The sequence below is a fragment of the Drosophila teissieri genome, chromosome 3R (assembly GCF_016746235.2).
Source record: "Drosophila teissieri strain GT53w chromosome 3R, Prin_Dtei_1.1, whole genome shotgun sequence".
Taxonomy (NCBI): Eukaryota; Metazoa; Arthropoda; class Insecta; order Diptera; family Drosophilidae; genus Drosophila; species Drosophila teissieri.
The window spans coordinates 6648584-6673352 of NC_053032.1; the positions used below are offsets into that span (position 1 = coordinate 6648584).

Consider the following 24769-nt stretch of genomic DNA (forward strand, 5'->3'; position numbering starts at 1 on the left):
CCCACGCCCAAAACAGGCATAGACTTGGTGGTTCCTGATGCCTAGCCAAGCAGTTTCCGTTTAAGTTTAATCGAGAGTTGTATTAAATTAGTTTCTTACTGCCTAGTAGTATTAACGAACGAGAACACTCTCCAACCAGCATCCAGTAGGAGCGATCTATTTGAACAATCTGTATGTCTTGCTGTCTGTTTGTAAATATTTATTTAAACTTAATAAACTACAAATAAATGTAAACAAAAAGATTAAGCGTATTACTTTTGAGATTGGGAATGGATGGTTATTGGCTAGCTAACTGATTAAACCATTATTACTGGCACTAGCTGGCCTCGCAATATGTCTGCTTGGGTAATCCCAAGAGCCCAACAGAGACTCCACGATCGCCTTGACATAAATCCATTGGCTTTGCGTTTTCCAGCTCTAATATAAATCTTTGGTAAGGTCACCAATCATGTAATCAGTCGAAATTTAAATATTTTTACCATTGCTGCTGACTGCATTTGCAAGAAAATCAAATTTCCCACTCGCAAGGACAAGTAGAATCCGATTGGAATTACATTGCACTTGAAATGGCCATAATATTAAATTGATCAACGCTTACCTAACTTATATTACGTATACGTCATGTAGGGTCTCGCTGATATATGAATTCTGATAGCTGGCCGCAGCCCCCGAACAATGGATAATCCAGCGTCGTAAATCTGCTAAAGCGCAAGCACACACTAACTGACGAACTGTCGCTGGTCTTTGAGGCAGCTGCCACATAAATATTGTAAAGATGCCGCATCCAAGTCGCGCTTTCAAATTCGTATATATTTCTAAGATCGTTCTGAGCTTGCCCGCAGTAGCTTCCCAAGTTTTGGACAGCTCACAAATCGCCGTGCGAAAAGGACTAGCAGAATTTCGGACTAGGATAAGCTCGTCAATTTAGAATCTCCTGTGGCATGATGCAAGTGCCCCTGCAACGCTGTTCGTGCGTCTTGGCAGGTGAGTTGGCCAACTAGTCGCCGCTGACCCACACCCAACCCACTACGCCGCGTAACTCAACAGTGACGAGCGATCAGTCCGATCACTATTAGCACTTCCTTTGTAGGGGCGTCTGTCTGTCTAAGTTTTTGCTGCCTTGCATATTTACGAGGCATGTGTCTTGCCTTTGGCCCACTGGCTGCCGCAATTCTTGCCAGCCAATTGATGTTGCCGTGCGTTATTTCAGCAATTGGCATAGTGTCGGAGAGGCCATTTACAGTGAAAATAAATCAAATCAGTCAAATAAATCTTATAAACTATTATATATCAATTCCATAATTAGAACTTTGCCTGAGATTAATTATCATAAATTTATAATTAAGGAACCTATAAAAAACTTCCCAAAACAATCAAGCAGCAGCTTTAATAATTGTGGACTATAAACTTTTGCAAAAATTTAAGCTACTACTCTTGGAAACTATTTGTTTCCAGTTTGAATGGCTAAATTAGAGTACATGTGATAAACGCCACGATTGTCTGCACATGCAATAGCCTTTGCTTCCTTCCATTTCCATTCTGGCTTTTGACCACTGTGCCCCCGACGTAGGAGTGGGAAGCTGATAAATAAAGATTGCAGTGCAGAGACGTCTAAGCCGTGCTATCAGCGCCCAGAATCGCGACGTACTTGGCCTTAATATGGGCTGCGAAACTCTTCGCTGCCATCGCCATCGATGGCTGCCAGGGCGTTCATTTCCATTTGGTGCGTCGGCAGTTCCACAGCTCTGAGAAGTTCTTCGCCAGATTCCACGGACGATTAGAAAGCGTTAATGTTGGCCCGTCTCTTTATTTCAGTTTTGGTGCTGCTCTGGAGTGGCGGATTAGCCCAGTTGCAAGTCCAGGTAAGCTTTAAGGATATTCTCCTTATTAAACTGTAATCCCCTCTTTTACAGGCTCAAAGTGGGTACAATTATGGGCGTCCCGAGGTAGCCAATGTAGGAGGAGCCACCGCTGGAGGTCGCTTGACAGCAGTACCTTATCCCACAGCACCAGCCCTACCACTTACTCCTGCTCCAACCACCACTGCATATGGGGCGGGGTTATTCCCCTCACCCGCTGTTGGATTTACGCCTAGTGGACAGGCTACTACTGCTTTTGGAGCCCCCGCCATTGTCGGAGCAACAAACTCGGTTAACCCGCCGAGAAGAACTTCATCTGGCGGATTATCTACCCCATCATCTCGCAGTGGACCCTATGGACCGCAGGCCTCACAGTATGGAAATACTCCCAGTGGGTCTCCAATCCGGGTTCCTAGTGGAACGGGAGACAGCGGGGACTACAACGATTCCGATGGTGACTACTCGGCCATTCCGGGTGTTCCTGGAGTAGATTATCCCATTTACGCCCAGGTGCCGCGCTCCAATTTCGACTGTGCGCAACAGCCTCTACCAGGATATTATGCGGACATAGAGACCCAGTGCCAGGTGTTCCACATCTGTGCCCTCAACCGAACCTACTCCTTCCTGTGCCCCAATGGCACAGTGTTTAGCCAGGAGACATTAGTCTGTGTGTGGTGGAACCAGTACGACTGCGTTTCGGCGCCCAGTCTATATGCGAATAATGCCTATATCTATGATTACTCTGAGAGAAGTGGCTCCAATCTGGGATCATCGAATTCCAACAATGCCTACCGTGCGGGTGCTACTACCTCGACTGCCTTCGGGGCTCCTCTGGCCACGACTGGAACACTTCGAGCCACCGGAGTGCCTCAGGTCGCTGGATATAACTCCGGACGGGGGTCCTATCCTTCAGCCACGCCCACTCCAACCGCCCAGCCCCAAAGCCCTTATGGCGCTGGAGCCGGCCTTCGTTCCGCCATTGTCCCGAGCGCTGGAGTTAATCGATTACCACCATCCGGAGCTGCTGTCGGTCTTCTGGCCACTGCCGCCGGAGCTCTTCCCGAGAGTTCAGTGGCTGGGTTCGGGCAACAGCAGTCGGGCGGAAATAGAGAGTACCTGCCGCCAGCTAGCGTTGGACAACAAAGGCAACGAGGAGGCACCAACGCATAGGTACCAAATAAAAGATACTGGCGAACCCCCGGCACTTGTACCCTTTTATATGACACTAATCTTAGTGACTCTAGACTTAGTCTCTTTATAGAATGTTAGGAGCTCCAAGCATAATAACTTGTAAAATCCCATTTATTGAAATATACTACAGAGAAGGCTTCATGCATGTAAAACAGCTTCAAGAAAATTTTAAACTAATTCGCGACCTTCGACTTTAACCAAAAATTCTTTCGATTACCTTAGACGACATCATATTATTATCTTGATCTGACTAAAGAAGTTCTGGTATCACACTACCTTTTTTTGCTATTCACTTGCTTTAACTGGGTACGTATCTGGACGAATGTTTAATACTTGGAAACAAACTTTTGTTAAAATGCGATGAAAATAACTATAACTATACTTCTATCTTCAACGTATTCTTTATTGAAATGCACTGAAGAAATCAATTTCTAAGGTCTGTTTATCTTTCGCTTGTGGAACTTTTCCTTTTTGCAGCAGTTTTCCGTACACCTGCTTAAAGTCCGAGCGGATATACAAGTGCTTGCCCCTTTTCAGCTTCGGTTGACTCGCTTTTGGCAGCGGTATTGTAGGGTTAAAAGCCATCTGAGTGCTGTCGAATTGCGTAAACAGCTCGTGGGAGGTACTGAAAAAAGCAATATTTGTTAGAATCATATATGTAGTCGGCTTCTAACAACATACAGTTTGCCGATTTCCGTGGGCAAAGCTCCCTCGCCCGATGCTGGCACTCCATGAGCAATGTGAACAGCCATCCGTCGCACCGTGGGATGATAGTGACGTGCCAGAAGCGCAAGCTCGTAAAGCGCTGTGCTGGCTGCGTTACAGTACTCAGGATCGTCCAGTTCGGGATCGTAACGACCAGATCCTATCGTAGTGTCCGTATCCAATAGGTTGTCGAGCACAGAAGTGAGCTGGAAGGTTTGTTTTATGGTGCCAAGCGTGGCCAGGGTGCCATTATGGAGCAGGTGCAGACTTCCAGTAAGCAAGCGTTTCATGAAGGCCATTAGGCGCTGCTGGCTCATATTGCGACGACGCTTTACCAACACCTCATCCAAAGTTCGCAAAATTATGGTGAAATCATCGTGATTCTTTCCCGCCTGCACCGCCAGCATATTTCGGTAAAAGTGCTGGTAAAATCGGATGGGGTCGATGTTTAGCACCTCACCCTGGCCGGAAAGGATAACAAATATGGTCTGAACACAGTGCAATCGCTCTCGATAGCCTAGTTCGTCTTGGTCCTCTAGAATGCGGTTAAGCACATCGATCAGATCAGCAAAAAAGTCCAAATTAATGACGTGCGCAAATCTAAAAACCATACTCTATAGTAAAGATTCCAAGTAAGAGATTTACAATGACTACTTACTCTGCCAATCCTTCTAGAATAGCGCTTAGCACGCGGGAAGTAGGATCGTTTTTAAGCACGCGGAAATAAATGGTAAAAACCATCTTTATGATCTCGGTGAGCTTCTGATGCTTTGCTTGCTTGTTTTCCTCAGCACGGGTTTCCTCTAGTTCTCTGTTAACCTCGGTGAGCTTCTTACGTCTTTTGCGCTCTTTCTTGGACAAACTTAGTAAGCGTTGACGATGCGACTCAAGCTTCTTTTGCTTCAGCTCGTTCTCCTTTTCGGCATCTAGGTTTACGTTCTTAATTTTAAGGCCCATAAGACAAGTAATGCACTCCACATGAACATTGTTTTGCTTTGTTTTGATCAAGTGGTTGATGCGCCGCACTATAAAAAGAGTCATTTCTAACCGCTTGTCGTTGGAAAAGACTGTGCGGAAGCACTGATTGACCGCCGTTCGCATCTCCGGATAATTACAATTCAGCATATACACCAGGAGCTGGGCAATGTTTTGTACGTAGTTAAAGTAGGGATGTGCCACAAGCAAATCACACATGCACTGTACTGCAACGGTGGCCAACTTGACAGTCTGGGGCGTCCTTAGGCCACCTCGCCTGTTCACTTGCGCTGTGATCTGTTCCAGTTTCTGTAGGAACTTTTTAAACTGTTGAAGCAAGGCGTTTTCAAAGGTTACACGATCCAGAGTGGCCTTGCGAAGCGTCTGCATCTTGGTGTCCACCTGACCCACTCGATACTCGGGCAAGATGTCTTTAAATATCTCGGTGACCGAGATTATGGCCAGCTTTCTGACGGCCATTAGGTTAGCCTGTCGGCTGGCTGGGTTGATTTCGTCCATGAGTTCGTACAGGGCATGAAAGTTGCGCATCTTGTCCTCTGGTTTTTCGAGCAACCCGGAACAAATGATTCCAATGCGATATTTCTGGCGCTCGATCTCCTGCTGTCGGGCAATAAGTAGATCCGTGGTAGATATAAGTTTTTGGACGGGAGCAGCGGACGTGGCCTCGACATCGTTGACCACGTCGTCATCGCTGTCCTCATACTCCGTATCAGCATCTTCCTCGGAATCATCCTCCTGTTGTTCTTCATTTTTCTTTTTCAGCTTGGACTTAGGTATGTAATCCACCTCTGTGGTACGGGTGATAATCTGTCCGTCCCTGGACTTGATTGGCAGCAAATCCAGCTTTATCTTTTGCACATCCTGTTCTTTTTTCGTGTCAGAGGCGTAGGCCTTTTCTAAGCCGATAGATTGGCCTTGGTCAGGATCCTCCTCTCCGGTCGGCTTGGACTTTCGCTTGCGTTTGTTAGCCTGCAGCAGGGCAAGATCATCGCCATCCAGCATGTCCGCAACGTTATCAAGCATCTCATCGTCGCCATCCTCGTTGTCTTCCTCGAGCGGATCCAAGCCCAGGGAGGCCAATTTGTTGTGCTTCTTACGCTGTGCTAAGTTGTCACGCTTTCTCGCCTTTTGGGAGAATATATTCTGGCCCTGTTCGCGTTTCGATTTCAGTTGATCGCGCTTTTGCTTCTGTTTTTGTTGCTGCTGCTTCGAAAGTGGTGTTTTTTTCGACTTCAGGTGAGCGGCCCGCTTCACCGAGCTGATTTTGACCTTTTTCTAAAATTATTTGCCTTAAAATGTGCATTTACTACTTGATCCTTTTACTTACAGTTCCCATTACACCGGCTTCAGTTGATTAATTAGTTAATTTTCACAAGCATTCACTTTAATATGGGACGAGCACATGGGAAGCTAACCGAGCTGTCCACTCGTCAGCGGAGCGCAACAGCTGCTTGTAAGCGGATAGTATTTTTTAGACTTTTTCGGTGCGCTAACTTAAAATACTATTTTTTTCGGATATCAGTAGACTCCAGTGTGATTATAATTTGTTGGACAATTTCTGTAATTGTGTTTCATAAATTACTAAAATACCCAAGATTAAAATATCAAATTTTCTGAATACAATTTGTATTGCAAAGGCAACATTGTTATTATTTACTATCGTAATAATCCTATTTAATAAATAAGCGATGGTCACACTTCAAAGGTCAGTGTAAACAAAATAAACAGATGTCTGACGAGGAGGAGGATTATATGTCCGACAAATTCCTGGCTGGGTCATATTACCCTTACATCTATCGCACAATTACCATCTAACAAACTCTCATCCTTCCCCATTTAGTCTACAAGATGTCCGTCCTAGTTTGGTGCACAGTCGTGGCACAAAGCGACAGATTGAAGTCGAGTCAAAAAAAGAGGAGCTGAAGAAGCGCCAACGGAAGACAGCATCTTCAGGAAATGCAGATAATGTTCGTCTTCAACAGTCCCTCAACAAACCCATACCGGCCGACAACAAAGGATTCCAACTCCTGGCCAAAATGGGCTACAAAGCAGGGTCTGGATTGGGCAAAACTTCGGATGCGCGTACGGAACCCGTGGGGATAACCATAAAAACCGGTCGTGGAGGCCTTGGGCGCGAGGCAGCCGTTGCAGAGTTGATCCTTAAGCGGCAGGAATTGCGGAGGGCACATCTCCACAGCAAGGCTGGCATTGAATCCGGTGAGGAAGTCACCACCGAGGCTTACAGAAGGCGTGCGACCCATAGAGCGGAGGAGCGCAAATTGCAGTATGACATAAAACGGTGCCAGCAAACCTGCGAATCGTTGGATCATAAGTCCGCCATCACAGAACCAGATCTCTATTTCTTTTGGCCACCTAAACAAAAAGATGAAAATGAAACACAAAGCGATGCCGACGATCCCGAAGTTGAAGGACCATCCAAGGAAGAGCTATACAGTCCCTCGGAGCAATTAGAACTCCTCACTGGCTACCTTCGCACTGCCTATTGCTTCTGTTACTGGTGTGGAACCAATTACGAAGACGCCGAAGATCTGGGCTCTAACTGTCCAGGACTCACTCGTGACGAACACTAACTAGCTCCAGATAATAAAAATTATTTGCTTGATTGCTTACACATAATTTCAAAAATTCAGCAGGTTTAAAATATTTTACAATAAGTAGTCAAAAAACAGTAAGCGGTGTATCTGGTTTGTGGAAATGCATATAAATGAGTTGTAATCCAGTTAGTGGGAGCTACAAGCGGCCCTCCAGTTTCTGTATCAGATCGTGGGTTCTTTCGATAACACTGAAAATGAATGGCCGTTCCATAGGATCGGTTCGCAGCATGTATTTAATTAATTCGTGCATGTCCTAGGTAAATATTTAGAATTAGATTTTGTTGAGATGGAGAACTGGTTCATTACCTCTGTGTAAATGGAATCCTCTGGAATGTTTATGTTCCCACTAAGCACAGCCAAAGCCACGCTGTCACCTCGCTCGTAGATGGGATCGTAGGGTGAATTAAAGTAGCACATTGCGTAGAGCACACAACCAAGACTCTAAAAGAGGGAATATGGTGAGGAAAAAATATTAAGGAAGAACTCTAAAGCCGCTCTCTTGGATTTGTTTTACCCAGATATCTGAGCGCTCGTCAATTGTGCAATATGTTTTCACTGTAAATAACTCTGGAGCCCGGTAAACAATGGAGCTCCTCTCCTCGGCCTCGTCCTGCAGCCGCTGGGCATCCGTCTGGCCCACAATCTGCAGTCGAGCTTCCGTCATGGACCCGAGATCCACAATAATTGGCTCAAACGAGTCCGACAGGCAGATGTTGGCCGTTTTCAGATCTCGATGGGCCAGAGGCACCGGTTTTGCTTCGTGGATGGCCTTCAATCCCTCGCAGACGCCCAGAAAGATCTGCAGGATCTGGGCCTCGGGCATGTGGTCCTGTTTCCGTGATCGCAGCTGTAGATGGTCCGCAAGAGATCCGTGCTTATAATAGGGTAGCACGATGAACAACGTGCTCGTTGTGTTTATAACTATGTCCGCCTGACCCTTCAGCTCATAATCCACTACCTGGATGACGTTTTCCGAATCAATTTTTCGACAGTTTTCGATTTCTCGCAGAGCTATATTCTGGTCATCGATGCTGTGGCAGGTGATGCGCTTTATGGCGTAGCTACGTCGCGTGGAGGAGTTTTCTCCAAGGTCGATTAGACTGAAGCCCCTGCTCAAACACTCAGATTAGATATTTCATAGGAGATAGTGGGGCAAATGTGGTACAAACCCTGTTGCCAGCCTTTCACGGATTGTGTATCGAGATCCGTTTATGTTCAGGGACTCCTTACGGCAACTAAAAAGGCAGCCGCGTTTCATTATGAGCGTCCATCCTATACTTTGCATTTTGGTTAAATTACGCTATGGACTTTAAAACTTTAAGCTTAACAACTAGTTCAATTCACATACAAAATCTAAATAGAAAACAGAAAATTGAATTGCAATGTGTATACTAGAAAGAGTTTACGAACTTCGGTGAGTTTGAAAAATTTGGTGGAATATTTGTAAACGAAGATAATTCATTTATTAATTATAATTTTAACGATTTTCATTTCATCACGCGATTGTTAATTTTTTTTTTTTATTCCTTGGTTTATAAACAACAGGAATTCATGGTTCTGTTATCGCATAATCGCAACTTCTCTGCATTATGAACAGCTGATTTGAAGACAGGGCGGTCATATTTGCCATGTGGCTGTTTGCGTTGCCACCTAGTTGCAAGTTGTTCCTCACGAATTTCTTATCGTGCGGGTAATATACTAAGCATTTTCCTAATTTAATCAATTACAAGTATGGATGATGACGCGTGGCAGGACCTCGTGGGCATCAGCGCCGATCCGCCCAACAGGCGCGACAAGTGCGAGAAGTGCAAGTGAGTGGTGAAGCTGGGAATATGCAATAAGTCCTGAAGTCTCCTCATAAAATCTTTTCAGACGACCCGTGGTAGTTTGCTGGTGCCCGGCTTTACCGCATCCACCTGAGGCGGTGGCCTCACAGATTGTGATACTGCAACACCCTGCAGAGGAGAAGAGATCGCTGCGCACAGCACTGATGCTGCAGTTGGGTCTGGAACCGGGAAAATGTGTCGTCTACAAAGGCAAGCGTTTTCCAAACCATAGAAACCACGCTGATCTGCAGAGGATTCTGGACTCCCCACAAACATTACTTCTTTATCCCAGTCGGGACTCAGTCCCACTGGAGGAGGTGAATCGCAGTGCGGGTCCTTACACACTAGTGCTCATCGATGGTACTTGGCCGCAGGCTAAAGCCATTTACGCCAGCAGTCCGGCTCTACACCGTCTGCGGCAGGTGAAACTCATCGCCGTGGGCATAAGTGACTACATCATCCGAACCCAGCCTACGGAAGGATGCCTCAGCACACTAGAGACCGCAGCGCAATGCCTGGCCGTGCTCGAGTCCCGGCCAGAGCTAAGGCAAACGCTTGTGCGACCGCTGCATACGCTTTGCAAGTACCAACTCGACAACGGAGCCGTGGAGCACCAGTCTAAAGAGTTTCTATTAAAGAACAACCAATATCCCAAACCCATTGGCAAGCGGCTCAGCCGTCTGCTTAGAAACACCGCTTGCGATGGCAATGAAGAAACGTGATAGCCATGGCAGAAAACACAGAATAAGTTGCATGTGCCTGTGCTTTATAACCATCTTTGTGTTCCGGTCGTAGCCGTATTTGATTAGGTAACGCTAATATAACAATTTTCTACTGATAGTCCAGGATGTGGCCTTTGCTGATAGTCATATGGTGGGTTTGTTCCTGGCATCCGTGAGAGCTCTGGTGAACACGCACTTGACGATGGCATAGCCCCGCATGCAGGCATTGGACTCGTCCTCTGGGGATTACACATTAAAGATTTCGTTTGTAATTTAGTCCCACTTAGAACACTCACTGCCTTCAGCTTCACAGGCCTCAACGGAATCGCCAGTGGCTGGCCAAACATATTTGCGCACCAAATCTGTATTTAGCTTATAGTCTGTCATCAAACCGGACTTTTCGAAAAAGCAGTGGAAATAACACTGCAAGAAATTTGTGAGTATCGGAGGGCAAAGGATCAGCAAGAGACACCTACCATGCTGGTTGCCCTATCCTTGTCATCTGGTAACTCCCCAGTGTTATTAAACTGCAAGACATTAGCTGAAAGAAGTTATAAATAAGGACAAATTGCCTTTGTTATCCTTCGCAGTTTTTTTCCCCACTCACTCGTCGACGTAATAAAACTAGCATTGCAGTTCCGGATAACCTCTTCAAAATCTACGTAGTCAGCATCTCTAGGAGCTGAAGTGGTGGTGGAAATGTCATCCACATCGCCATCGAAACTGTCATAGTTTATAATAAAAATATCGCCATTGTCCTTGGCGTGATCCTGTAGAGCCTTGGCACAATTCAGGCTCGAGTTCAGAAAAGCAAAGATAGCACAAGCTCTAACTAACGCGGAATACATCTTGCACTAACAAAACACTGGATGGGATTTTGTGACTGCCTTTTTATAGATCCCATTCTCATGCATTTAATAGATTTGATCGTGCCATGCACTGTTACAATAATTTGATATAATATTTCCGGAAATTGGATACCAATAAAGTGTACCTTGAATAAAACTCACACAAAAGAACCTTGTTTTACAGTGATTGATCAATTATAGATAATTTCTTACTAAATGAATGTAGCTGTTACTATTGAGAGTTGGTACCTTACTCCACTTACCATACGGGATCATATTCTCATCCGCACAGGCAACACGAGCCGTGTAGAACATGGCATGCATTTGCATCTGCACATCCGGATCGTCGGGTACGATATCCTGCGCAGCCACCCAGATCAAAGATAGAACTCCGATTAAATATAATGAACGAAACATTTCGAAAAACTGACTGGTAAGCAGATATTTTCGCCCCTATATATACCGATTATCGCTTATTGTGCGCTAAATGTTTTTAAATTCATGAGATCGTTTGGTAGTTAAACTAAATTGTTGCACTTTAATCGAACAATAAATACATGCAATATACGTGTATACAGAAATATAGGACATCAATCATCCGTCCAATTGCAAAGTAAACGATTAACGAGCTTTACATTGTCAATAAGTCACACGAATTATATACGTTAAATGTAGTTCAGTAGGTCGAAAACGATAGTTTAAGTGTAGTGATTGGTCAGCATAAAGCTCATTACAAATTGAACATTAATCAAAATCTACATAGTCAAACTTCTTAAACTCAAGCTGTCATTAATGTTTTGCAAACAAACACAATATTGGAAAACTTAAAACTTTGGGTTTCAGTAAACCTACTAGATAAGTTTTATGTCTCTTTAACTCAAGCGGTTGAAGAAGATTGACGGTATATTCAGTGGGTCACAGTTGTTAGTTTTAAGGGAGCCTGTTAACTTATAGATAACTTTGATGGAGATTGCGCAACGCGGTGTGCCTAGAGTGAGAAACCTTCGAATAGGATCGGATTAAATTAGATTAGAATAGGGTAAAATAGTTGAGTTTTGGATCTAAGGGGCCATAAGTGTAATTTTGCTTACAATTTTACTCGCAGTAATTTTTGCTTGGATTCTGATTAAATTACTCTATGCAACGTCCACGTCGCATCCACGCGTCAGACCTTGGCGCCCCAGGCCCTCTTCAGCAGATAGGCGCCCTTTTCGGCGATCATCACGGCAGGAGCATGGGTGTTTCCTGCGGTGACCTTGGGCATTATGCTGGTGTCCATGACTCGGAGTCCGCGAATTCCGTGGACCCGCAACTCGTGGTTGACCACCGCCATGGGGTCGTGGCTGGGACCCATTTTGCAGGAGCCAGCCTGGTGGTTCTCCGGACCCGTATTCTGCCTCACGGCGCACTCCCAGTAGGCATCGCTACCGAAGGCGGGGGCCTCGCATCCCTTGACCACAGTCTTGTCTAGCCGCATGCCGTACTGCTTCATCGGCGACGTTTGCGACAGTCGGATGGCAAACTTAATGCCCTCCACCAGTGTCTTCACATCCCGCTCGTCTGTTAGGTAATTGGCCACGATACGCGGCGGCTCTAGAGGATCAGCAGATCGCAAGCCAATAAATCCTCGCGATCGAGGGTTCAAAACTGCTGGGAAGATCTGGATGGACCGCGAGTTATTCGAGAGCAACTCGCCCACCTGTCCTGTGCGGGCACAACTGGCCAGGTAGCCGCCAAAGTACAACTGGAGATCGGGAAGGTCGGGCCTGTCGGCCCAGCGAGTGGCCAGTTTTCCGGTCACATCCGAAATGCCAGTGCCGGACATGAGACCATCCCGGAAAAGCAAGTACTCCATAGCCGTGGCCCAGTTAAGTGGCGCCGTGTCCGCATCGTCAATAAAGAAGTTGGTGAAATAAGCCACGTGATTGTGCAGATTCTTTCCCACACCTGGAAGATTGTGCACGGACCTCACATTCACCTGCTGTAGTTCGTCCTTGGGACCCACTCCACTTAGTAGCAGGATCTGAGGAGAGTTCACAGCGCCGGCACTTAAAACCACCTCCTTCTTCACCAGAATTTTACGCATGCTGCCGAATTGGTCACTGACTTCCACCCCCAGAACATTCTTCGTGTGTGGATGGATTAGTATCTTGGTGGCCGTGGTGTTAAGAAGGATATGGAGGTTGTTGCGCATGCGAGCCGGTCGCAGGAAAGCCCTAGCTGAGCTATATCTGATGCCATTTCGGGCAGTCATCTGGGCAATCATAAAACCAGTGGAGTTCTGACCATTTAGATCCTGCACGGAGAAACCCAACTCCTCGCCAGCCTTCAGAATGGCGTAGGATAGAGGTGGGTTGTATGGGAACTTGCCCACTGGCAACAGGCCGCCCTTGGCGTGATATTCCGTGCCCACATCATCCAGTTCCAGATTGTCTTCTGACTTTTTGAAGAACGGAAGCACGTCGTTGTAGGCCCAACCAGGATTTCCTTGTGCTGCCCAATCATCATAGTCCTCACGGTTGCCGCGGATATACATCATTCCGTTCATTACCGAGGTTCCGCCAAGAACCTTTCCACGCGGCCAGTAGCAGCGCTGCTCCATCGATGACAGACAGGCCATTCGCTCCGGTTCCGTGTTGTAGCGGTAGTCTATGTCGCTGCCAATGAAGTTGAGGAACATTGATGGAATCTGGGCTCCCACAGGTTCATCGCCACCTGGATAAGACGGATGCGATAGTTAATACACATTTTCAAAATGTCGTTGTTTAATAGTTTATGTACTATACAAAGTGTAAGAAGAAGAAGTAACCGAATTTATTATGTTTAAATGCCAAATTCCTACCGGTTAGGGTAATAGATATGCACCTATTCAAAAAACCACGATAACTGAAATAACTGGTCGTGAGTCTTGATTAATAGACCCTAACTGCCCATTAAGAAGCAGTACAAACAAAGTCCAATTCAGCCTTCAGCATTTGGGTGGGCAGCCTCATTTGGCTTTTGGGACATTTGAGGCACGCTTTTGCTTAACCCATGGCAATCCATTATAATTAGTACATTGGCTCAATCGACGTTCTAGAATTTCCGTTGCGCTGGGCCCACGACTCTCTTTAATTAAATCGATTCAAGCGGAATCTTTGATTGCCATAGCGTGGGAGCCGAAAAAATGTTACCGCAAAATCCTGAAGTAATAATTTAACTTGGAATTTCAACAAAGAAAATTAAACAAAATAGCCAAATTTTAGAAAGAGATACTAATACCGTGATGCTGTGATTCATTGAGTACAAGCGTTATATATGTTCCCGAAATTGTTAATAACTTGTTCTGCGGCAACTCTTAACATACGTCTGTGTGGCGCAAAGAAAAAAACAAATGCCTTTCTTGGTGCTTACGCCACTGGATAAGAGAAAACAATTAGCACCGGGGGGAATACGCGTTCAAATTAGCTTCGAATATAAGCTAAAGCGAATAAACAATCTGCAGTCTGGAGCATTGGACCGTCGAACATCGTCTCATAAATATAAAGCGATCAAATTATTTTTACACTCCATATTAAAAAGACACAGTAAATAAAACACCAAAAACTGTTTGCCATTAGTTGAAAGAAGTAACCTTCCTGATGGTAAATGTGATAAAATAATGCATTTAAACTGTCATTGTTGCATGTGGGCTGCACTTATTTAAAAAAATTATTAATAAAAACCATTAATATAAGTGCAATCATTAACACCACGTGCTGGGAGGTAAGTTGAATATACAAATGAAATACAAATTACGCTAGAACATTTAAATCCAAATATAACAAAATTAAGTGCCTTAAGCATTAGCCCAAGTGTGACAAATGATTCCCGGCATCATGAAGTGCAAAAATAGAATATGGCTTAAAGTAACCAGGTGATAACACAAATTTACACCACCAGTTGTGAATTAACCTCAGGCGAGTTTATTCCAGGGGTCAGTGTGCCAGGCACCAGGTTGACTTCTTCAATCAACAACTTGAAGATTTGAAGAATTTAACTTTTTCCGGCATGCTTTTGGCATTGACTAATTCTGACGAGCTGCATGTCTAATGTCTAGCAAGAATCAAGCTTTTGTGGCTGGCTAGCAACAAAGGCCACTTTAGACGAGGGTTATCTGCTCACAGTGATATGGTCGTATAATAAGCCAGGTAATAGCCGCGGCTAATTGCACTTTGGCTCAGGCATTGTTGTATAATTAACGCCAACGCATTGACAACTTCAAATGTGTTTCTCTTTTGCGTTTTTTTGACTCGTAATTAGTGTAATTAGTGACGAGGCGTAAAAATTGTCGCTATAAACAATTACTTTGCGCAAAAATTGAAAAACTAAGGGAGACCCACAAAGTAAGCCAAGCAGAGCCGAGAAAGTTCATAGGGAAGTCTTAATAGCTTTATTAGAATGCTTTCCCAGGCCTGAAGATGTGTCAAGTGATTTTCCAAGCACTTAGTCGACTGACTAAGACATTCGAGTTGGGCGAGAAAGAAGTAATGATTAATGATGTTTTTAGATATCGGGACGATGAGGTACAACTTATTTACGTATATAATAGTTAAAATAGGTTTTTAGATTGAATCAAATTAGTGGTATACAATTTTAAATGAATATAACTTTTTAGAGGTCACTTATTTACTTATTAATTATAGCCAAGTCACTTGTCCATAAATTGTAAGTTTTTTATTACAAATACATTAAAAAAGGTGGTGTAATTGAGATTTGGCGTTACATTATCTGGGTACTGGGCTGTACAAAAACAAGTTACCCTGAGCTTGAACTAATAAATAAGACACATTTTAAATTATGCAGTGCTAAAAATGCTCAAAGGCAGAGCTCACTGCATATTTGCGCCTAATTAAGACAAAGTGAATGCACTCCATTGAGTATCGAAACCGATTAGGAGAAGTAAATACACTCGCAATTCACCCACATTCGCGTGTAGTATCCGAAGAATTATTCATTCATAAAATTAGCTGCGAGCAACAGCAATAATTAAATGCAGAAAACGAAGTCAAGCCAAACGAAACTGCGGGCAAGCAGCTCCAAGCGAAGTAAATCCTATATAAATCCTATATAGAGAGAGAAGATATTTGCATGGGCCAAGATTTGGCATCGGACTGAGGTGGCAGCTCGCTTAGTTTACATAATGCTCGTGGCAGTTGCGGTTGCTTGCTTGCCGCCGAGTCTTGCCCAAGTGGCATTAGTGTTGCCGCCATTGTTGCAGTTTATGCCGCTGTTAAGCTTCAATTACTTCTAAACAAATGCCATATAACGTGCCTCTAATTGCCGCCAGCAGTGTAAGTTTATGATACTGAAAATGTATATAGGTATGAGGTCCCTTACCGGCTTCAATCAAAAGCACCTTCCATTGGGGCACCTCGGACAGTCGAGAGGCCACCACTGAGCCCGCTGAGCCGCCGCCAATGACAATGAAATCGTACTCGTAGTCCGGCTCCGATCGAAACTAATAAGGTTGGAAACAATATTGAGATATGGGTTGCCACTTTTTCTGGTCTTTGTCATTTATAGCTTACCCGAGTGCTGGCCCTTCCGCAGGGATCCTCCAGATCACACTGAGAGCGGATAAAGACCTCCAGGAGTCCCATGAACAGCATGAAGGCACTACCACCACATGTGGAGGCTAGGGTGGGCCCAGTGGGCACGCCCACCAAACAATCGCAGGCTGAGGAGCTGGCGGACATGTTGATAGACTAAAACACACAATGGGATTTTTTTATTTGTACTATTTAATGAATACAAACTGTAGTCAAGTTAAAGAGTAGAGTAAAGAGTAAAGAAGAAAGCAGGAACTCTTAAAATACATTTTGTTTAAAGTTTGTGTTCTCAGTCTTTTGCAATCTTGATAATTTTTTTTCGAATTTATCGGCAAGGAATCAAAGTTTGGAAATGTCAGTTCGCTAAAAATGTGATCAGCAATTGAATCTTTTCATTATTAGCAATAAGAAAATTATTTCCGAATGTTAATAGAATGGATTTAATTGTTTATTTGCTCATTTAATTATTTCATTTCCAGTTGATTGATCGCAAGCCTAGGGCAAAGTCATAAACTGTTGAAAACCGCAACATGAACTTCTGTTTAACCTTGTCCACTAAGACAAAGACTAAATATTATCATAGTAACGCTCCAGCAACAGTACTGTAATTAATAAGAGTACCCACCGAGACAATGGGCGTCGTCTGTCCCAATGCACACAGTACAGTGCGGCAGAAAATAAAAACCAAAAGGAAATTGAAATTAAAATCAAAAAAGATACTTTTTATATCTTGGCCATTTGGCAAACAAACGGCAACTGCCCCCAGCATTGGCAATTACCGAAAGGCCAAACGGACAGCCGGACGGACAGAAGTCATAGCTCATCATCCGAGCTCGGCTTTTGTTCCGTCGGCTGCTGCTTCTGCATAGTTTCACATGGCCTTAGACCCAAGCTACCAAAATATCTGGCTGGCTTCCCCTTTCTTTTCTATTTGGAATTTCGAAATTTTCGACCAAGTGCCTAACAGAAGCAATGAGAGGCAGCATGGAATTACGGTAGCCAACGACGGTTGAGTAATGTGCAATATAATTATGTCATTTGTTCGACTCAGTGGTGGTCGACTTTTGGCCCCCGGTTTGGATAAACCGATTGACTCCTGAGCAGCTCTGAAACGGGATCCGTTCTAAGCTCCTTTTTTGTGAAGAAACCATCTTAACTGCTTGCCTCCAACATTGCTCTTCACACTCCTTTTTGGGCGGTTAATTAGCGCCCAAAAATGAATCCAAAACCGAACCGATCCCCAAAATCAGTGCATTTTTGGAAGATGCTGACAACGCTTTTGACCTCAATTAACTCGAACGGCTTGAAGCAATCAAATTGCAATTTGTACCCATCCAAAAACAGAAACCGAAACCGAAACAAAACCCAAAGCATAAAAGTAATTGAAACAGAAACTCAAACTGAAACCGAGAGTAAAACAAGAGAATCGCCTAAGCGGAGATCGAGAAGACCATGCAATTGCTACAGTTCGTCTGTTTTGGGTGCCACAATGGGGCTCGCGTCTGACATTTGGAACACGATTTTGCATTCATTTCAATTGCATTTTGGTGTCTTTCGCTTTTAAAGTTGAAGGATGCCAAGAAAGTGAAGCGGAGCGCGAGCCCAGAAAAAAATACAAAAATAGAAAAACAAGAAACAGTCAAAACAAAGTCGGAGAACATACGCAACTCACGCGAACGTGGAAAATCGAAAAGAGAGGCAGTTGACCTCGCAGCCAGTTTTCCAGCAGGCTCGTAAAAGCCAGGCAACAAAAGTTGCAACAGACGAACTTCAAACGCCGAGAAAAACGCGTGCAAAAGTCGTGCAGCACTCAGAAAATCAAAAGTTGTTCGGGGCAAGTTTTGCGTAGCTAACGGATTTCGGTCCACTTCTGCGTGGCGACTCATGGAAATTGGCGGGGAAATCCTAGAGATACAACAAGAGGATATCCGCAATACTATGTCCCCGATTTAAATATCTGATTAATGTCGGGTTTACTAAGGCAAAATGTCGAACTTCTTCAGATGGCAAAAATGTGTATATTTAGGAACAGCTCATGCTTAAATAGGTTAACAGGAAGGAATGATCAATAAAATCCCAGACAAATCTATGACTAGCTTGTTGCTTAATTGTGAGAACATGTTTTCTTGTTATCATTTGATTGTTCGCACTTCCTGTGTTACTTATCTGACAGGATTTTCAATGGAGCTGTCATAATTACAGTGTTTTTTAATTAACAACTATATCAGATGTAAAGCATGGTGCATAGTCCCTTGTGCACTGAAGTGAACCGAGTGTCTTCTGGTGGTTTGTTTTGCACTCGCACGATATCTTCATTGATATTGCTTGGCATTGTCTTCGTTGCTGCGTTTGAAGGTTTCTTTGAGCTGCCAGTCAGTCAGTCATTCAGTCATTCAGTCATTTAGGCACTCAGTCGGTTTCCAGTCAGTCAGTCAATCAGGCAGTCAGTCAGTGTGAACAATACCGCAGATAGGGGCTTGGTTTTGGGCCTTGTTATACAGTTATCTCGTTGCCGCTTCTGCCATATGTTTAGGCATAGTTTTTCGGGTGCTTATTAATGTGGGAACCGTGCATTTATTAGAATAATAATCATAAAGTAATGCAATTTATGTGTGCTACTACAAAGGCGTCAGATAAAGCTATGCGATTTTAAATGAGTTGTGTAAGGTCTACACTTGGTAGGGGTGGGATCTTTACGTGCCTTAGTCAAAAGATTCCAGTTCAGACTTTAGAATTATCTAATGAGCTAAATTGATTTCTATATCTCAATAAAGCTGGGAGTACAATTTTAGTTTTAGGTCATATATAATATATGACAGCAAGCAAAGTAAATCAAACCAAATCAAATCCTTTTTAGAATGGCAGTAGCTTTATTAAATTACGCCTTAAAAGACATGAAACAATTCAAGTAATCTTGCAAAATTTCACATCGATTTTGAGTCAATTTCAATTAGCGACTTCCAAATTCCCCGGCTCGTAAAAAACTCGCATAATAAGCTAAAAACTAATACAAATTTTATACTCAACACATTGCGGCAAATTGGAATCATTGATTTGGCCAATAGACCTCCAACTATAAACGGGAACAAGTTTGCTTGGATTTTGCAGTTCACTTCTTTGCTTCAAATCAAAAAATAACGGTTAGCGAAATAAAAAAAATCGAACCATAAAATTGTTCACGTTCGGGCGTCAAATTGACAAGCGGCACCAAGCTGGCAAGGTGAATGAATAAATTAAGAAAGCCCGGTAAACGCAGCAAACCAACAGCAAGCTGAAATACATTTGGGAAAAAGTTCATAAATAAGCAGCAAAAGTGGTGGGAAATCTGACCAAGAGCGAGGCCATAAATTAACACGAGGATAACGAGCCGGCAAAGCAAACATTGCCCCTCTCGGCAACCCCCGTTGATATTACGCAGCCATCTCCGGCGGTTTTGGCCATTAGAAATTGGCCAAGAAACCAGCAAGTGTGGCAAGTTAAGGCAACTGGAACTGGGGCTGCAGCTGGAATCGCAACCTGCAACCTGCGACTGCAATGGCAAACAGCAACTGGCAACTGGCATTCGCGTTCGCATTCGCTGGAGGAAACTGCCGCGCAATATCTGGCCAACTTGGCCAATGTCTGACTCAAAGTCTGAGGGGCCCAGACGCCGTTGTTGCCGGTCTCATGGCTCTTTGGCCATCTCTTGACTTCCTATTTTCACTTTCGTTCGTCATGCGCGTGGTGGCACATAGAAATGCAGCAACATAGCAACGACTGCAGGCCTCGTTGGCTCTGCTCTTGCCTTTTAGTTCTATACCCTCGCTGTTTGCAAAGTTAACCAAAATTACTGAAAGACGCACAACATGTTTGGCTTGTCCGCTATCTTTTTTACAACATCACGGAATATGAACCTATAAGAAACAGCTTTATATGTACTTTTATACATACTATCAGCAATAGAAAGGAAACCATTTGAAAGAGTTCCATACAGATAGCTCTTAAACTGAGATACTAGTTTGCGTAGAATCGGAAAGACGGACAGACAGACGTTATGGCGATATCATCTCGGATGCTGGTATATTTATATCTATATATAAATTAATAATTACTGCAAGGGTAAATAAGCTTCGGCTCGCAGAAGCTAGCGTCCTTTCTTGTTTTTATATGGCTTAGTAAGGGAAAGATAAATGCCACTGTAGCGTCTGAAATACCATTTGTTATTTTTTACCTTGTCTCTTGTTACTTTTGCTTACTTTATGTTGATTTCTGTGCCTTCAAGTTTGCCTCAGTCAGTTGTCAACGCGACATCAACAATGTGCGAATGTATTGTGTGAGAAGATGTAGGTTTTGCTTCCACATTGGCGCCCCAAAATTGAATTGTTAATTATTAGTAGATAATATTTAGTTAATGCACTTCTGCTGCCGCCGGTCAGGTTAGCGGTTTTAAGAGTTAGGGAAAAATTTCAAACGTTCGTTCGATTTCTATTTACCAAAAGATTCTTACATCGCTAGTGGCTAACCGGATTTCCCTTTGAAAATTCCACAGCTTTTATTTTACAAGCTTACAGTCGTTTGCCGGACCCTTCGTCCATATTTATAGAGATTTTAGTGAGGCTTTAGTGAAAAACAACAACATCGGAACTCGTGTATATCAATATCTTCACGATGGGTAATTGCATTTTTATTTGTTTTCAGTTGCTATTATTTCCAGAGAATTGCACTGTATAATTTATAAAAATGGCATTGACCGGCACGACTGACAATAAACTTTTCCACCAGAAACAGAAGCGGAAATACCACAATCCTATAAAGTTCCCAGTTTTCTTCGAGTTGGCTGGAAAGCTGTGCAGAAAATACCGTTTTACATAATTTAAATTTTGTTTTTCGGCCGCCCGGGCTATTGTTGCACGAACTACGTGATTGAATATTTACAACATTTTGTTGCATTTCGCTGGGCAAAATGTTGCGGCAACTGCATGTAATACCCTTGGCGTTGCCAATTACGTGGCACTCGTACTCTTTGCACTGTTCGTACCGCTCGTACCGCTTGTACCGCTCTTACCGCTCCTAGTCGTACAATTAAGCTCCGAGTGAAATTCTGCAATTGCGCTGCGCATCATTCCGGCGATTGTCAAAGACCCCAGATGAGAGTTGCCTTGATTGATCGCTGGTTACGTGCTGGATAAGGCAAAAAGCCGCAGCCGCAGCCGCAGCCCCATCAACAGCATCCACATCCACATCCACATCTATTCGCAGGCCCGAGGCGGATGCAAAAACAGCCGAAACCAAAGCCAAAAAAGAGAAGTAACAATATAAGGTGGCCGGCTCGGCCCCGAACAACGTTGATTCAGGAGCTGCCTGTCAACTGGGTTGCCATTTCATGAGTTCGGCTTTTTGGCCTGCAGACAGTAACAACACTTTTAGTTTCATTGCTAAATGAGTGAATTTGTTAACAGGGTTGGAGTTGTGCGGTAATTGATGTTTTGCCGGGATTTCTCACGCTTGTCGCTAGGATAAGATTTTGTGGGACGCCCAGAGGCTGCGCGATTGTCGATAATGAGTTTATAGTCGCGTTGATTTCTCAAGCCAAGTGGGGAAATGCCGGCATTGCAATTGGTTTAGTATTATCCAAAATATAGTACAAATATAGCTCCATATCTATAATTTCTTTAAATAACTTTATTTAAGTAAGAACATTTTGTACACTGTCTGTATAGGACTTTATCGTAAACTGCTTATTACCGTTTTCTTTCTGTGTATATTCAATCATTTTACACAATATGCTAATTCCGCTCCCTACGAAACTTCTCCGAAAAGCATTCAACAATTTGTCCCATTTCGAGCTCTGAGCCGGCTCAGGCTTTGAGGTGGCTCTGACCTGGCAATGTGCCATAACGAATTGTAAACAAATAAAGCCAAGTCAAGCCCTGTCGGGGAGACCAGTTAAATGGCAAACGGCTGAGACTACATGCAGATACATTGAATGCCCGAAACGAATGGACGACTGCCAAAATGCCCAAAAGGGGAGCATACAATCGCAAGGCAAGCGAACGACAGGCAGCAAAAGTCATGCGATGTCGATGAAGAGGAGTAACAATAGCCAAGCAACAGGCTTAGGCAAACTTAAAACTGTTTTTTGAATTTCGAATTTTCTCCCACTGGCTGGCTCGTGGGGCCCAGAAAAATGCTAACAGCAGATAAAGCGGCGACAGCACGCTCCCAAAACATGGAGTCGTACAAATTTTTATCTGCCGCTGACATTTGAACATGACTTCGAAAAGATCTACGGGATGTGTGTGCAAAGTTTTTGTGTGCGGAGGCTTTGGAGTTTTTGGCCAACAACTACAGAAAAGAAAGCTAAGCGTGGGTGTCATTCGGTCAAAGCTCCCTGCTCCATGTTGACTGAAACACATTGCCCCCGCCGATCCCACTAGAAATTGAAACCTTCTCCTATATTCGCAAGCCACTGTTTGCCCTCAATAAAATTGATGGATCATCGCCGCCCTCTTTGATTTGCTCTCGTCCAATAAAAGTACGGAAAAAACAAGCGATTTAAAAGGCCCTAAAGTGAACATCGAATCCGATATGCAAATCAAGATATTTCATTTCCAGGCACACGAATGCGAACTCTTTTTTAATGGGTTCAGGTGCAGATGTGTGAGCACGGCTAATTAGGAATTATTTGTTGAATTGTTCGGATGAAATGTGCAAGTTGTGTGTGTTTTTAGCTTAAAGCTCCTTTGCAACATTTTACATTTTTGGGAATCACTTTTTTATTTTGTTGGCCTCTTGATGACTGTAATGTTTACCATAATGATTAGATTGCAAGAAACAGAGTTAAAAATGTCACAGATTGAATTGAAGATATCAGCTCATTTGAAATAAAAGGAAATGTTCGGTTTATTGCTTTGCTGTCGTCGGGGGTTACTAATTTGTTGGGGAATTTTATATTTATCATGACTAATCATTGATTATGTTAATCTCTATAAATGACAGGAATTCTGTTGATATAAATATAAATTACTTTCGAAACAAGAAATTATACAAAGTGTATTCCATAACCTAAATTTTTTTTCAGCTTAAAACAGTACTAACAATAGTTTAAACAACATTTAGGCTCGTTAGCCTGAAAATGTCGGTTTCAGTATAAAAAGCTATCACCTAAACAAAATTTGGTACAAAAGAAATGTGCTCCCCATAAATAAGCGCAAGTAATTTGTCTTTTACAATACGACTCATTCCGTCAAAACGAGGTGGTGGCTAATAAGCGGTGGAATAGGGGGAAAACCGGGCTAATTTCCTAATACTGCAATGGACGTTTAATGAACTGGTATCGTAAAACACCTTTATGTGGGTACTTTTTCATACGAATAATACCCGGTATTATTGAGCAAAATATCGAACACATTAGTGGTTAAAAGTCAGACAATGGGTGACCGTTTTCATATGTGTGGAAAAAGAACTATAAGCAAGTAACTAAATTAGAAACGTGTCTAGAGCACAAATCGTGAGGCATACTATGCTCTGTGCCAGAAAAACAAACCAATCGAATTGGAGCTATTGCAAACAAAGTGCAGTAAATTTATCGCCGTGAGCCATCAGAAGACCGAACAAAGTTCCGTTTCTTAGGCTTATGACAATGGCAAATTTCCAGCAGACTTTGGGCCAAAAAGCTGTCCAAATCTTTGAGCTTCCTCAATGCCAGAAACGGACATCGCGGATTTGGGGGTTGTGCAAAACCGAAAAGGCAGAAAATAATGGAAATAAAGGCGATTGCATCAACTTACGATCGTAGAGTCCGCTGGTTGAGTGTCTGGTTTCCTTTTAGGCTTTTAATATTCAATTAATTGCTTATTCCTTATAGAAAATGCCTTGGTAAAATTGTTCAATGACCCGACGGTGACAAAAACTCGTGTGCTGTCAAGTCTTCAAGTATTCTTGAGCAGTTTTTTTCTATCACACGAAAACACGCTGGCAGCGCCGCACAATGGGTTTAGGCCCTGACTTCTAGGGTTTAGTCAGTTGCCGTCTGGAGCACTGCACTTGGATGGTCTTTCTGATTTCTGGCTTTCTGGCTTTCTGGCCTTCTGACGGTCTCTTTCTCAACTTGTTCGAACTGCGCGCAGACGCAGAGCGTTACGGACTCAGCTTCTGGCCAGTAGGCGCCGTCTTTTTAAACTGGCTAAAAGCTCAAACTCAACGAAAGACAGCTTTAAGCTGGTCCCAGAGCTGCGCTCTCTGAAACTTGGTCTGAAAGCTTGGAAGCTTTTGAGTGTTTGCAATGAGTAGGTAAGTAAATGGGTATAAATTTTACCCAGCCTATTTCCAATCTCTTTTAAAATCGGTATCGGATATTAATATTACTTACGCATTGCGTATTATTAATTATTTATTTTCTACTCAACCCTTCACTCAGGAATATTTTCTAGTGTTGTACAACATTTATAAAGCACCC

General features: G+C 43.5%; 7 protein-coding genes across 11 annotated transcripts; 3 read left to right on the forward strand and 4 right to left on the reverse strand.

Moving 5' to 3' along the window:
• Positions 1–848: 848 nt before the first annotated feature.
• On the forward strand, positions 849–3398 carry LOC122619265. Its single transcript, XM_043796079.1, has 3 exons — positions 849–984; positions 1816–1862; positions 1914–3398. The coding sequence occupies exons 1-3, from the start codon at positions 942–944 to the stop codon at positions 3027–3029; spliced, it is 1206 nt and encodes a 401-aa protein (XP_043652014.1). The 5' UTR covers positions 849–941; the 3' UTR covers positions 3030–3398.
• A 34-nt stretch (positions 3399–3432) lies between these two features.
• Positions 3433–6209, reverse strand: LOC122619264 (nucleolar complex protein 3 homolog). The gene is made up of 4 exons (XM_043796078.1): positions 6079–6209; positions 4414–6026; positions 3732–4355; positions 3433–3675 (listed from the first exon to the last, which is right to left on the reverse strand). The coding sequence occupies exons 1-4, from the start codon at positions 6085–6087 to the stop codon at positions 3453–3455; spliced, it is 2469 nt and encodes an 822-aa protein (XP_043652013.1). The 5' UTR covers positions 6088–6209; the 3' UTR covers positions 3433–3452.
• Positions 6210–6424: 215 nt separating this feature from the next.
• LOC122620415 (G patch domain-containing protein 11) lies at positions 6425–7377 on the forward strand. Of its 2 annotated transcripts, none has more exons than XM_043797858.1 (2): positions 6425–6456; positions 6592–7377. In XM_043797858.1, the coding sequence occupies exons 1-2, from the start codon at positions 6440–6442 to the stop codon at positions 7340–7342; spliced, it is 768 nt and encodes a 255-aa protein (XP_043653793.1). In that variant the 5' UTR covers positions 6425–6439; the 3' UTR covers positions 7343–7377. The 2 variants fall into 2 exon arrangements, with proteins under 2 accessions (XP_043653793.1, XP_043653792.1); XM_043797857.1 differs by lacking the exon at positions 6425–6456 and adding an exon at positions 6462–6526 and having other exon boundaries at positions 6592–7372.
• LOC122620414 (serine/threonine-protein kinase 16) lies at positions 7371–8909 on the reverse strand. The gene is made up of 5 exons (XM_043797856.1): positions 8777–8909; positions 8536–8719; positions 7881–8475; positions 7673–7807; positions 7371–7619 (listed from the first exon to the last, which is right to left on the reverse strand). Exons 2-5 carry the CDS (start codon positions 8649–8651, stop codon positions 7503–7505), a joined length of 963 nt encoding a protein of 320 aa, XP_043653791.1. The 5' UTR covers positions 8652–8719; positions 8777–8909; the 3' UTR covers positions 7371–7502.
• A 112-nt stretch (positions 8910–9021) lies between these two features.
• Positions 9022–10186, forward strand: LOC122620203 (tRNA-uridine aminocarboxypropyltransferase 2). Its single transcript, XM_043797564.1, has 2 exons — positions 9022–9177; positions 9239–10186. Exons 1-2 carry the CDS (start codon positions 9098–9100, stop codon positions 9912–9914), a joined length of 756 nt encoding a protein of 251 aa, XP_043653499.1. The 5' UTR covers positions 9022–9097; the 3' UTR covers positions 9915–10186.
• Positions 10059–10914, reverse strand: LOC122620204 (general odorant-binding protein 84a). The gene is made up of 4 exons (XM_043797565.1): positions 10522–10914; positions 10391–10455; positions 10211–10337; positions 10059–10153 (listed from the first exon to the last, which is right to left on the reverse strand). The coding sequence occupies exons 1-4, from the start codon at positions 10760–10762 to the stop codon at positions 10059–10061; spliced, it is 528 nt and encodes a 175-aa protein (XP_043653500.1). The 5' UTR covers positions 10763–10914.
• Positions 10915–11304: 390 nt separating this feature from the next.
• LOC122620068 (glucose dehydrogenase [FAD, quinone]) lies at positions 11305–24440 on the reverse strand. Of its 4 annotated transcripts, XM_043797353.1 has the most exons (5): positions 24102–24440; positions 16312–16488; positions 16121–16241; positions 11854–13477; positions 11305–11764 (listed from the first exon to the last, which is right to left on the reverse strand). In XM_043797353.1, exons 2-4 carry the CDS (start codon positions 16477–16479, stop codon positions 11889–11891), a joined length of 1878 nt encoding a protein of 625 aa, XP_043653288.1. In that variant the 5' UTR covers positions 16480–16488; positions 24102–24440; the 3' UTR covers positions 11305–11764; positions 11854–11888. The 4 variants fall into 4 exon arrangements, with proteins under 4 accessions (XP_043653288.1, XP_043653285.1, XP_043653287.1 ...); XM_043797350.1 differs by having other exon boundaries at positions 11305–13477; XM_043797352.1 differs by lacking the exon at positions 24102–24440 and adding an exon at positions 19400–20233 and having other exon boundaries at positions 11305–13477.
• Positions 24441–24769: the final 329 nt, after the last annotated feature.

Coding starts and splice junctions, on each gene's coding strand:
- LOC122619265 (XM_043796079.1), top strand. CDS start 942: ATGATGCAAGTGCCCCTGCAACGCTGTTCGTGCGTCTTGGCAG. Junction 985..1,815: donor CTGTTCGTGCGTCTTGGCAG/GTGAGTTGGCCA, acceptor TCTTTATTTCAG/TTTTGGTGCTGCTCTGGAGT. Junction 1,863..1,913: donor TAGCCCAGTTGCAAGTCCAG/GTAAGCTTTAAG, acceptor CCTCTTTTACAG/GCTCAAAGTGGGTACAATTA.
- LOC122619264 (XM_043796078.1), bottom strand. Junction 4,356..4,413: donor ATTCTAGAAGGATTGGCAGA/GTAAGTAGTCAT, acceptor TATGGTTTTTAG/ATTTGCGCACGTCATTAATT. Junction 3,676..3,731: donor CCCACGGAAATCGGCAAACT/GTATGTTGTTAG, acceptor TGCTTTTTTCAG/TACCTCCCACGAGCTGTTTA.
- LOC122620415 (XM_043797857.1), top strand. CDS start 6,480: ATGTCTGACGAGGAGGAGGATTATATGTCCGACAAATTCCTGGCTGG. Junction 6,527..6,591: donor TCCGACAAATTCCTGGCTGG/GTCATATTACCC, acceptor TTCCCCATTTAG/TCTACAAGATGTCCGTCCTA.
- LOC122620414 (XM_043797856.1), bottom strand. CDS start 8,651: ATGCAAAGTATAGGATGGACGCTCATAATGAAACGCGGCTGCCTTTTT. Junction 8,476..8,535: donor CGTGAAAGGCTGGCAACAGG/GTTTGTACCACA, acceptor GTGTTTGAGCAG/GGGCTTCAGTCTAATCGACC. Junction 7,808..7,880: donor ACGAGCGCTCAGATATCTGG/GTAAAACAAATC, acceptor TCCCTCTTTTAG/AGTCTTGGTTGTGTGCTCTA.
- LOC122620203 (XM_043797564.1), top strand. CDS start 9,098: ATGGATGATGACGCGTGGCAGGACCTCGTGGGCATCAGCGCCGATCCG. Junction 9,178..9,238: donor GACAAGTGCGAGAAGTGCAA/GTGAGTGGTGAA, acceptor AAATCTTTTCAG/ACGACCCGTGGTAGTTTGCT.
- LOC122620204 (XM_043797565.1), bottom strand. CDS start 10,762: ATGTATTCCGCGTTAGTTAGAGCTTGTGCTATCTTTGCTTTTCTGAAC. Junction 10,456..10,521: donor TAGTTTTATTACGTCGACGA/GTGAGTGGGGAA, acceptor AACTTCTTTCAG/CTAATGTCTTGCAGTTTAAT. Junction 10,154..10,210: donor GGCCTGTGAAGCTGAAGGCA/GTGAGTGTTCTA, acceptor TGTAATCCCCAG/AGGACGAGTCCAATGCCTGC.
- LOC122620068 (XM_043797354.1), bottom strand. CDS start 16,479: ATGTCCGCCAGCTCCTCAGCCTGCGATTGTTTGGTGGGCGTGCCCACT. Junction 16,242..16,311: donor GCGGAAGGGCCAGCACTCGG/GTAAGCTATAAA, acceptor CAACCTTATTAG/TTTCGATCGGAGCCGGACTA. Junction 13,478..16,120: donor GGTGCTTTTGATTGAAGCCG/GTAAGGGACCTC, acceptor CGTCTTATCCAG/GTGGCGATGAACCTGTGGGA.